Source organism: Colobus angolensis, unplaced genomic scaffold, assembly GCF_000951035.1.
Source record: "Colobus angolensis palliatus isolate OR3802 unplaced genomic scaffold, Cang.pa_1.0 Scaffold49, whole genome shotgun sequence".
Taxonomy (NCBI): Eukaryota; Metazoa; Chordata; class Mammalia; order Primates; family Cercopithecidae; genus Colobus; species Colobus angolensis.
The window spans coordinates 2475392-2488665 of NW_012118376.1; the positions used below are offsets into that span (position 1 = coordinate 2475392).

Sequence of the window (13274 nt, forward strand, 5' to 3'; positions counted from 1 at the left end):
CAGACAAATGTGAGGCTTCTGCTGTGGGCTTCACTGTGTGTTGCCCACTGTCTTTGGTGCTCTACTGATGACAAGTGCTCCTCACACTCCATGCCACTCTGCAAACCAACTGCAGGCAAACAAGCACCAATTTGTGGAAAGTCTATATTTCAGAGTATTTTACAAATACAGATGTCTTACTTTCCAACAATTATAATAAGAATACCTCATTTCTTGAAAGGTTTCTCTGCTACACACATTTCCTTAGGAAGATGACATTCATGTAAGAATGCTTTATAATTAGAATACCCACTGCAGGCAAACAAATGAATGTCTTTGAAAATATTCTGTTCCATAGACATTTGTAGGCATTTACTGTACCATTCTGACTTACTTCTATGTGAATAGTATCTTCACAGATGGTCAAAAGAATTTACCCCAGTTCTAGCTGGGTGCAGTGACTCACACCTATAATCCCAGCACTTTGGGAGGCCAAGGCAGGTGGATCACTTGAGGTCAGGAGTTTGAGACCAACCTGGCCAACATGGTAAAACCCCATCTCTACTAAAAATATAAAAATTAGCTGAGTTTGGTGGCATATGCCTGTAATCCTAGCTACTTAGAGGAACAAGAATCACTGGAACCTGAGAGGCAGAAATTATACTGAGCCAAGATGACCACTGTACTCCAGCCTGGGTGACAGAATGAGAATCTGTCTCAAAAAAATAAATTTTCTTAAACCCCATTTCTGTCAAAGAAATTGCAGGTTCTGATCTGAAGTAATCATTTTTTGTTCTTTATTGAATATCTAATTCTTAAGTCTATCAGTATTCTTTGCACAGCCTGATATTTATTTCTCCTAAGAAAATGTGCTGATATGTGAGGTTGATGGGAAAGTACTTGATAAAAAGTGTGGCTTAAACCTGAAAGGTTCATTTTGAATGTTAATGATAGAGATGGTTTCTTTCCATACCTGAATCACGTGGTCATCGCTTGTTATTTCTATGGCTTCATGACAGTGATCTAATGCTGTAAACACTGAATTACAGGCCCTGAAAGTTATAAAAGATTGAAGTTAGTTCTTCTATGAAAACCATCCACATTTCATCTGTTAATTTAACAAAGTAAACAGATACCAGGTTCATCAAATCTACGTACTTTTTGTTACTGCCATGGTTACATGCTGATGTCTCCCAAAAGTTCATATGTTGGAATCTAACATCCGATGTGATTGTATGAAGATGCAGAGCCTTTGGGAAGTGGCTAAGTCTGTGGGGCTTCGTCCTCATGAATGGGATTAGTGCCTTTATTAAAGAGGCTCCAGTGGGCTCCCTTGCACTTTCTGCCATGTAAGGACATAGAGAGGGTCCTCTCTATGAGGAACGGGCCCTCACCAGACACAGAACCTGCTGGCACCTTGATCTTGGACTTCTCAACCTCCAGAACTGTGAGCAATACATTTCTGCTGCTTATTAATCACTCAGTTTAAGGTACAGTAATGCAACTCATAACGATGTTTCAACAATGGACTCAATATACAATGGTGGTCCTGTGAGATTATAATCCTAATTCCTATTGCCTAGTGGTGTTGTAGCAGACAGAACATCCTCATGTGTCTGTGATGATGTTGGTGTAAACAAGCTCACTGCACTATCAGCTGTATAAACATATAGCAATACAGTAATGATGTATAGTACATAATGTTTGATAAGAGATGACTAGGATACTGGTTTATGTACTTACTATTCTATTCATCATTGTTTTAGATAAAATACTCCTTCTACTACTAAGAAAAGTTAACTGTAAAGCAGCCTCAGGCAGGTCCTTCAGGAGGTATCACAGAAGATGGCATTGTTATCATAGAAGGTGACAGCTCCATGTGTGTTATTGCCCCTGAAGACCTTCCAGTGAGACAAGATGTGGAGGGGGAAGTCAGTGATACTGATGATCCTGACCCTGTGCAGGCACTGGCCAAAGTTGTCTTATTTTTAACAAAAAAGTTTTAAAAGTTAAAAAAAAAAAAGATTTAAAAATAGAAAAAAGCTGACAGAATAATGTTATAAAGAAATAAATTTTTTGTACAGCTGTGAAATGTGTGTTTTAAGCTAAATGGTATTAAGAGTGAAAAAGTTTAAACATATAAAGGTTTATAAAGTTAAAAAGCAGCAGTAAGCTAAGGCAAATTTACTATTGAAGAAATGAAAATGTTTTAATGAATTTTGTGTAGCCTAAGAGTACAAAGCTGATCAAGTCTACAGTCATATATACATAACACCCTGGGCCTTCACGTTCCCTCTCCTTTCACTCCCCAGCTCACCTAGAGCAACTCCCAGTCCTGCAAGCTCCATTCATGCTAAGTGCCTTATACAAGTGCACCATTTTAAATCTTTCTATACTGCATTTTTACTGTGCCTTTCTATGTTTAAATTCACAAATACCATTGTGTTAAAATTGTCTACAGTATTCAGTACAGTAACATGCTCCACAGGTTTGTAACCTAGGAGCAACAGGCTAGACCATGTAGCCTAGGTGTGTAGTAAGCTATATCATCTAGGTTTGTGTAAGTACACTCTACAATGTTTGCACAATGATAAAATTGTCCAACGACACATTTCTCAGAACATACCCCTATCATTAAATGATGCATGACTATATTTCATTATTGCAATCCTAACAGACTACGAGGGTTAACAATATGCTCTGAGGGAAAAAAAAGACATCTTTCAAACTAAATGCATAAACAATATTTGGAATCAGACTCTCATTTTCTTTGTTACAGTTTTAACCAATTTCCTAATCTAGAGCAACTCCAAATACAATAAGCTATTTACTGTCCAACACAGCAAGCATGTAGCTAGAGCTCTGTTATTTATACTGACTGTTTAAAGAATCCCAACAAAAAGCTTTCTTACACATTGCAAAAAGAAAAAAAAACTGTTGATTTACTGGATTGATGTTTTTTCTTTAAAAGAAAAACTCTGAAAAATGTTATTTTTTCCACTCATAAAGGCATTCTAACTTTGTCATCCTATTTTGATCTGTTTAGAAGGAAGAAGGCAGAAAGAACTGGGTAAAATCTGGCTCTGTATTTTTCCAGTTATGCGACCTGAGGCAACTTTTTGTCTTCAATGGCCCTCAGTTTCCTCATCCATAAAATGAGGATAATAATACGTATTTCACAGGTTTTTATAAAGATCAAAACAGATAGTTTATGTGAGGCATTTCTCGAAGTGCTTGGGACAATATGAGCATCCAACACATGATACCTGTTGTTATGTTTCAGATCACAGAGCAATACTTCTTTGATCTCTAAGGCTTTCAAAAGGCTTTGGTTAAAAAAATGAATCATAGCCTATCTTTTCTCGTAAGTACACCTGAAATATCAAACCAAGAACAGTATTCAATAATAGTGAGGTATGCGTACAGAGTGCAGTATTTTAGCCAACTGCAGGACGCCAATCCTATAGTTGCAGAAATGAAGATATCAGTGTGAAAAGGTAAGTAAAACAAGTAATCATGATACGGGTTAGCAGAGCAGAGGAGAATATCAACCTAACTCAACTGAAAAGGCTTACAGGTGCAGTAGTGTATTTTCTTAGTTAAATTGCTCCAGTCTACCCAATTTGAACTATATACTGTCTTAGTACCACCACTTGTAAACATGATAATTTAAAATAAGAAAAAAGAATTAAAGGGGGCTTTAAAACTGCTACCAAATTTGTCACTGCACTGCCTCATAAGAGATAAGCAAAAGCTAGTCTTATCAACAGTGTTTTCCAGGCACCTGGTCCAAAACTTGACAAAGCACCGCAGGGATTTCCTGGGCAACAGCTGTCTTTCAGAAGTCACTTGTGGAGAAACACACTCTATGTGGACTAATTTGTTAACTTTGAGAGCTGGATAATTAAGCTTTAATTAACACATTTTATCAAATGACAAATTCCTCTCTTGCTTAAGTATTTTCTCTAACTATGTAAACAGGTTTCAACTAAATATATAAACAGGTACTTCAGACTATTATCATTTTCATCAATTCAAGAGGTTGCCTTTATACATGATCTTAGATCCAATCTCCAAAATTTATTAAACATTCATTTTATGATTATCCACAAAGCATGAAATTTTCAATAAGTATAAAGCCCCATAAGATAAAGTAAATGCTTATCAACAGTTGAAATGAAAGGATATTGGTACAAAGAACACACTATTTCCCACCCCTGCCCCCCACGACAAACATGACCAGACTGCAATGTTTATTCAGGCTCTCAACCTCTTTGGTTGATGGTTCTATTTAAATAAACCTGCAGCAAAATGAGATAATCAATTTGAGTCATGTTTCTAGAGTTTTAGAACTTAATTGCTTGTATTAATTATTCATACTCTTCTGGCAGAAGAACCTTAGCTTTATTAATATCTGTTCATGGGAACCATACAATTCTTTTGTCTCAGGTGTCTTTATGTTTTATTCTTCAGGTTAAAAAGTTGGAAAACTAGAAAAAGGAAACACAAGGGAAAAGTAACCTAGGTGTGGAAACCCATGAAGTATAGGTAACGTCACCATTTTCCCTGCACCTTCTAAAGAGCCCTCGAAGGTCCAGAGAGAAAAGGTAAATACTACAGAGGTCCAGGTATAAAGTCTATAAATAACGTAGTGCTATGCTGAGTGGCAAGTGCACCAGACTGAAAAAGCAGGATGCCTGGATTCTACTCCACCACAGTCACCAACATGCTGAGTAGCTGTGAAGGTTCTCAGTGTTTTCCTCTGTCAGTCCAGGTGTTGGGTTACATTATCTCCTGTGTCTCTTCCAAAAGTGCTCTATCTAGACTCCACCAACACACACACACACACACACACACACACACACACACTCTGAGGCTGCCTGGAACAAGGGTAGGACTGGGCAAGGTGGTGGCTTGTAGGGAAAAGATTCTGAACACAAGTCCACATCCCAGTAGGAGTCTGGGATGAATTGGGAGCAGGGAGTGGAAGAGGTAAGAGGATCATGACTTCGCTACTTGTTAGCACTCATTACTGGGCAATAAAGCAATAGCGACTGGTCATTTTAAGCCTTCACAGCTCAGTTTCCACCCCTGTAACACAATAGCTATCACGCAGAGCCCGTATGAGAATAGAGTGCTCTATAAATGTCTGTTAATACTGAGAGATGTGGTGTTCCACAGAATACAGAGTTTTGTCCATCAAAAATTTTGATTCTTTCTAAAACTGAGGATTGCTACTGTCTTAAGATTTGGAGTGAAATAAACATGACTTGGATGTAACTTCTAGACTGACTAATGAATCAAACAATAGCTGGTACTGCATTAGTATGTATCGATCAGCCCAAACTCCTGCTAAGTATCTAAATAATTGTCTGTATTTTAGATAAAATAGATCTTTTCATGATAAAGAGGTGTAAGAACATCAGAAGAGATAATCATCATTTAATTTAGATTATCCTAGACACTCTCCATTTCATAAATTCTTCTATTCAACAGAGTAATTAATCAAAGGCATACAGATACGTGATTTAATTCTTATATCTTTAAAAGTTATTTTATATAATAGAATCTTAAAATTAGAGTATATCTTCTGTTTGATCACATCAGGTGATCCTTTTTTTTCTTGGTTAAGTAAATATGGTCACGAGACACAGGACCCGGACAGAGGTGTCTACCTTCAACATGCGTCATCATCCTGCAGTACAGACTGTCCTTGAGGAATGACAGTAATGCTACATATTTAGCTGCAGCTGGGGGCGGAATTGTAGGGGAAAGTATTATATAATTAGACTATAATTATTCTAGCATTGTATAATAAAGAGCCTCATTTTCCCAGTCTGCAACAAATGATAGAGTTGCTTGGCTGCCTTGGGGTGCAGGTATATGTGCTAGACGTCCCTAAGTGCCCTAAGGAGCTGGGGAGGGGCCATGGCATGGGTCACTGCCTCCATCTGCTGGGCCTAGATATAGTATACCTGGGAATATGCACATAAAATCATGCACATGTTCACACACACACCCAAAAGGGTGATAACTTGAATAAGGTTGAGGCAGAATCCACCAAAAAGCAACAGCTGAAGCTTGTGCAGAAGGCAAGATAATCCATGTGCCAGGCAAACCTTCTTTCCTGGGGCCACTATCTTCCTGGGTCAGGTCCATTCACCAATTTCACACTGATTTGTATTAAGAACTTGAGCCTTTTCATTATGACCTCAACAATGGGTCCAATGCCCCCAACCAGTTCGAGTAAGTGAGGGGTCAGAAGTATAGTACTTACATAATGGTAGGTACTTAGAAATTTACAAAATTCTGAATCTGGTAAGATCTTAAAAAGTCTTTGGTACAATAACCTGAAGGCTTTTCTTTATGCTTTTGTTGGCTGGGGATATTTATTTCAAATTTCCAGGCCTGCTTTTGCCCTGTTCATTGTGGACAAGGTGCCCCTAACATTCCTGGGACAGCCCTCCAGTGCCCCATGTGCACTGCAGAATCTGTATTAGGGCATCTCCTGGCAACTCACATAGGCCATCACATGTAATGCTGCCTAAAAAAAACAGAAACTTATTTAAAATCAAATAATGGAATTGCCTATCAAAGCAATGAGGTGTTGAGCTGTTCATTTTTTATTGTGGGTAATACACAGCTGAAGAATTAAACCACAATAAAACCCCCCTCTTTCTAATTATATTTATTGTGTGAACATCTAAAATAAAAGTGCCGAGTCTTTTAACCTTCAATTAAAAACAGTAGAGACCCCCAGAAATAATAACAATTAATCTACATTATTAAAAGGCATAAATTATGGAAGTAAAGGCAACATGGGTTTCTAGAAAAATTCTATGAAGTTCTCTGAAGCTAACATACACATAAAAATAAACCAAGGGATCTAGCTTGCTTATACTTTCAAAAAGTCTTTGTCAATATTTCTTATCAAGGGCTGTTAAAAAATACCTGAATTCCCAAAATATCTGATTTTCCACTGGTTTGAGATTCTTTTTTTAATACTTTTCTATCTAAGGAAGTGACCGTTTATCCCACACTTTATTTCTTAGAGCACTCTACCCACCAAAAAGTGACTTCCCTGACCAGGGTGCACCCCAGGGGAACCTGCTTCTCTAGGTTTATGTCAATTCATTTTGCCTCCCTGGGACAGAGGATAATTAAGTTTGAAAAGGGTTTTGTCATCTTTGAATGACAATAAGTAATCAAGATAAGGCATATAATCACTATAATAGGATGCTCTCCTACTTATTTTGTGTTGAGCCTCAAACTATCCATGACTTCTCAGTCAGCCAGAGAGAGAAGCCATGCTACAGACTTTTCTGGCATCCCACGGCCTGAATTTCCTGGGGACTGGGCCCCGCAGTGGCCCATGGGTGGAGAAGAGCCTCCTCTTTTCCCTGCTCCCTGACTGAGAAGGAAGGAAAACATCAGGGTCCAAAAAGCCTGCCAGAGTGAAGCCTGCGCAAAACCAGGCAGGAGCTAGGACCCTGATATTCCTAAGAGGGTCCAGGAGCAGAACATCCCCCAGCCCAGCATTCTGGCCAGCAGCCAGACACCCAGAGAATCCCATCCCTGGAATTGAGCACCAGTGACAAGCCAGATCTTAAAACACTACATGCTTGTAAAGAGACTTAAAACTGGTTTCTTAAAGCTACTTCATGCATACTGAGGCCACAAACAGACTTAATAAAATTGCTATTGTCGTTACTTAGCAATTATTATGGTTAGCATGATAAATATCACCATTAGTTTACCCCTATGCGTAACAATCCAAGTAAAAATTTATAAATATTGAAAGTAGGATGTAGAAAATAATCCTCAAGGCTATTCCCAATCTCGATCTAATTGTGCAAAAATTAAACATTTTCCCAGGTTACAATTTTAAAATTCTGTAAATAGTGGAAAATACTGTCAAAAGAAGAAATGCTTCCAATTTATTTCTTTATATAACAGGCCTTCTGGCTTAGATACTGCTGTTGGCCAGCTGCCATTCATTGCCTGTTTAAAAGCTTCAAAATCCCTGGGATTCAGCTATGAACCCATGAACATCAGCCTGTTGACAGATAAGATTTTCTAAAGAATTGTTAACCTTATGTTACTGTCTCACTTTGCTACATACCGTAATTTGAACTGGGAGCGAACTTCCCCATGTTCTATTTGAATCAGTTCATTATAGCAAGCAATTATGCTGCTATTCTCCATAAATCTCTGAAAAGAAAGCAAAGACAATACATAAGACATATATAGTTACTTCTTTGAGAGCCAAACAGAGAAACTTAACAGTTGTTCCTACCCCCAGGTAACTCCGTTATATAAGACAATTAGTAAGTAAGATGAGATGAAACAGTTGTCAAGGTGTTCAAAGTGCTTGTTTAAATGTATGAGAAACAACAGACCAAGTAATACTGTACACTTCACTTCCTTCATAACAAAGGTAGAATAAACTACATTATGAACACTCTAGGGCACTGAATGCCTGCCCAGCCATGTAAATTACTGAAACATTTTGCTTCATATTGCACTAATAAAATCATCTAAAACCCAACACTCAGCATGTTCAGTGTGTAGCACATTATCAATGATCTCTTTGGAAGGGAGAGCCTACTCTTTACTTCCTTCCTAATTTTCTGAGTGCCTAATACGGGGGGAAAAGTTAAACACAGAATTCTCATATGATCCAGCAATTCCACTTCTAGGTATATACTCAAAAGAACTGAAAACAAGTACTCAAATAAATACTTGTACATGTGTGTTCATAGCAGCATTATTCACCATAGCCAAAAGGCAGAAACAGCCCAAATGTTCAACATTTGAACAGATAAACAAATTGTGGTGTATACATACAATGGATTATTACTTGACCATAAAATAGGAATAAAATACTAATACATGTGACAACATGTATGAACCTGAAAAAAGTATTAAGTGAAAGAATCCAGACAAAAAAATTCACATATGGTATGATTCTATGTATATGGAAATACCGAGAATAGGTCAATTGATTGAGTCAAAATGCAGACTGGTGGTTGCCAGGGCTGTGGGGAGGAGGAATAGGAGTGACTGCTTAATGCGAACACATTTGGGGATGATGAAAATGGCTTTTTTTGTTTGTTTTGCAACAGGGTCTCTAGACAGAGGTGGTGATTGTACAACATTGTGTATGTGCTAAATGCCACTGAATTGTTCACTTTAAAATGGCTAATTTTAGTTTCATCTCAATTGAAAAAAAAGCTTTCATGTATTTATAAATAAACGTAGTGAATGAATGAACAGATAGATAAGCAAATAATAATGCAGAAGAAAATGCAGCATACATTGTCCTTCATCAAAGAACCACGAAGCACCCATTTATGCTAGGCATGAGCTGCTCAAATCCCACATTGAAAGAAGAGTAGGCCCTTTTTCACTTAATCCCAAAGTAATTTGGTTTACATTTCTCATATATGCTACATGATTCAGTGTAGGGTATATAGGAAACTGAGCACTTCTCTGACATGATCACATCAATACTTAATGAGAAATAATGAAATCAGAAAAAAAAAAGCAAGTAAAAAATAGTAAGGGAAGAGATTTAAGGACAATTCAACTTAGGAAAGGGGAAATGCTTTTGCATTTTAATTGATTTAAAAAAAACACATCATGCAAGCCTTTCTAAGCATATGGCTGGCAAACTACTAAGTAGAAAGATAAGCAGAATCCCAAAGTATTCCAAACTACCAGTCACATTCTTTTGCTTCTCAGGTAGCTATATAGGTGGAGAAGGAGAATACTAGATCCTGCTGAAAGATGTGTTTCTTAGATTTCCTTCACCCAAGTTGGCCAGAGAAAAAAATCAATCCCTCTCCTCACTCCTTCCTTTCTCTCTCTCTCTTCTCTCTCTCCCTCTCCCCCCACCCCCGCTCTCTCTCTCACACACACACCCCACATACACACTGAAGTGGATGGCTCCACATATCTGGAGTGGTTGGCTTCTCTCTGGCTTTCCCTGGGCCTCTGATCCTCCACTATTCTTACGTGGAAACTGGGAAGGGCTAAGGAAAGAGAGGAAGCCATAAACATACACAGAAGGGAAACACTTTCTCTTTGATTTACAGAGCAAAGTTAAACATGATTAGATTCCATTTGAGCTTTTAGATGGATAAAAGCTATATATCAGCCTATAACAGAACTCAGGGGGTTGTTAGCTGATGTTTTGTAAAAACATGAAAAAAACATGATAACACACGTTTGAAAATGCTGGGATAACATAGAAAGATACGTATGTATATTATGACACTGTTTTGTAAATAATACACAGTCATTTCTATTTCTGCCTAGAAATAAATCTGAAAGGCTGGTGGCATAAACAATTTTAATTTTTAGCTTATCTGTATTCTCTATAACAAACATAGATTCGTTTTTGCAAAAAATGGAAAGAAAATGTTGGGATACACAAAGTTAGCAGGTTTGTTCGCTACAGGACGTCTCAGAGCATTTAAAATGCTAATGTGCAATGTAGCAAAAGTGCTCTGTGAATTCTCAGGTGTGGGAGGAGGGGCAACTGAGTTTTCACTGATTCCCTAAACTTATTTGACCATAGAAGCCTTTTATCACGGACCATCTATTAATAGCTTTTGGTACAGTAGTGTTCTGTGGAGCACTAGCTTGGGAAACCTAACTTTAGTGGACCCAATATAGAGTTTGGAGTTAAACAACATGCATTTGCTTCTGGACTTTGTCATGAGTGTGAGCTCTGGCAAGTTTAGTTGTTTTGAGCCTGTTTCCTCCTCTGCAAAAATGGAGAAAATATCAAATCCCTCATATGTACAGGAGGATTAAGTAAATCACTGGGAACTGGGCCTGACAATAAATCGTAGCTCCCCACTTCCTACTCCACAGATGGCCTCTCCACAGAGAACTGTGTCCCTACAGTTGTGCCCCCGGCATGCCTAGCACATTGCACAGAGGCAGAACTCCATAAACACTTGTTAAACTGAACAAACATTTTTGCAAATAGAAAAAGAGGCACATAAAGTTGATATAAAAACAGCTGTAACCGTCCTTTGCTAAGATGCTGGTTTCTAAAAGGCTCAGCGTGGACTGAGCATCTATATAGTTGACTGCTTACACACAGCTCCAGAGCCTTCAAGGGGAGTTTTTGTGGGCTAGATCCCCACTCAGGCACCGCAGACTGAAGCACCAGCCAATTAGCTAGCAACCCAGGGGTGAGTTAAAGCAGATGATCTAATACAATCAAAACAGCTTGGCAATGGGAAACAACCTCACGGAAGGCAAGGATAATTGGCATATTTGAAAAGGTGCTTGGGAAGAGAGTTGTAAAAGACAGGATTTTGCCCAAAAAAGGAGAACCACCACTTGAAGATCAGTCTCAGCCAATGGCGTGCCACAGTAACGCCAGGAGAGCTGTTGGAGGTGCAGCGTGCTTCTCCTGGAATGAGCCCGAGCTACTGGGGGCACCCTGACCTAACCAGCAAATGGCCTCTATCAGGGTCAGCACTGAAGAACACCAGGTGGTCTCTGACAGCTACTGCTGTTAATGCCCCTTCGCCAAAGGCTTATTCACTGAGGCTGACTGCAAAACACAGTAACATGTCTGGATAGTGGGAAGTGAAGCCTTCCAGAGCACCATGGACAGGTTATAAAATGTGTAAGAAGGAAACAATGGAACTTTGGTTAAATGTTCTCAATAGCATTTGCATCCAAAGAGTGCCAGTTATTTCTCCTAACTGTGAGCAGATGTGCAACCTCAGCCTTCCAGACAAGACACCATCGCTTCAAATGGCAGCAATTCTAAACCAGTTTGAGGTAGCATCACTGAACTAAAGGTAGAATTCCAAAAGGACACACAACAGCATGTACATGGGTCCCTAATCGATAAAACCCACCGTGTGTCATCGCCATTCTCCAATCATCCCCCAGGTAATGAGTAAAATCTATGTCCTCACACTCCATGAGGTCCCAACTCAAACTTGAAAAGGACAACATTGGAATGGGGTAAAGTCGGGGGGTCAATATTACACAGAAGTTCTATGAAGTCTGTGAATAATTTTAGAGCTATTTCTTAGAAAATGAGTAAAGAAAATCTGTCTCAACCACATGGCTTCTTTGCTGAGTTTTCTTTTGCAACTCTTCATTCCAAAACTCAGAAGCATTGTCTCATGCATTCTCATTAAGATATAGCACCTAAGAATAGCTTTCAGAACCAAACGCCAACCTTTGCGAGAAAAGATAACAGACGAGAGGAAAAGTGTTAGGAGCGTGAAAAATATTGCTAGCTGGAAACATTCATTTCGATCACACATTGTGAGCCACTAGACTACCTTGAATCTTCTCTACAGCACTGCTACTTCCACACTGAAGCATACCAAAGCACAAAACAACTGCATCACAAAGGTAGTTTTTGCTTCTCTGTGGTCTACAACTAAGAGGAATATATATATTTTTAAGCCCGGAGTAGCAAAGTACCATTACCTAAAGCACACAGAGGATTTTCATAATTCACAAGGCACAGGCAGTACCCTATTTTTTAAAGAATATATCACTCCACCTACTTGGGATTCAGATTACTCTTTTTTTTTTTTTTTTTTTTTTGAGACGGAGTTTCGCTCTTGTTGCCCAGGCTGGAGTACAATGGTGCCATCTCGGCTCACCGCAACCTCCACCTCCCGGGTTCAAGTGATTCTCCTGCCTCAGCCTCTCGAGTAGCTGGGATTATAGGCATGTGCCACCATGCCAGGCTAATTTTGTATTTTTAGTGGAGATAGGGTTTCTCCATGTTAGTAAGGCTGGTCTCGAACTCCCGACCTCAGGTGATCTGCCTGCCTTGGTCTCCCAAAGTGCTGGAATTACAGGCGTGAGCCACTGTGCCCGGCCGGGATTCAGATTACTCTTACCAAAAGATCTTGAGATATTGAATATGCCTAATTACTTAGTTTGTTGGTAAGTCTCTTTGGAGTAACCAATCTCAATCTTCAAGTTGAATATCAGTGTTATTCATGATGTTTATAGTTTAAGCCAGGAGGTCACAGGATGCTATAGGATTACTTGTGTTTAGATGATCAGCAAAAGCTGTATAAGTAAACCGTGGTCTTCTATCCTATTATTCTCCTAAGGGAAATCTTCTATTCTTTACATAGGAGTAATATATATATTTGTTATTTTAAAAAATTAAAATATGAAGTAAGTTCTTCCACAATTTCTCTATAAGGACTTGTTTTCTTTTAATATTAGGGAATATAGTTCTTTTAAACATTCATGTTTTGATGATCTTTTTCCTCCTCCCTTTCTTCCCT

General features: G+C 38.7%; 1 protein-coding gene across 1 annotated transcript in view; it reads right to left on the bottom strand.

Annotated features, from left to right (window-relative positions):
- Positions 1-13274, bottom strand: part of PDE8B (phosphodiesterase 8B) — a 223740-nt gene that overhangs the window by 87770 nt on the left and 122696 nt on the right. Inside the window, exons 5-6 of the mRNA XM_011959219.1 lie at positions 8102-8190; positions 953-1031 (exon numbers count right to left, since the gene is read on the bottom strand). Of these exons, the coding sequence (XP_011814609.1) occupies positions 953-1031; positions 8102-8184 (162 nt within the window). The 5' untranslated portion in view covers positions 8185-8190. The remainder of the gene's footprint in view (positions 1-952; positions 1032-8101; positions 8191-13274) is intronic.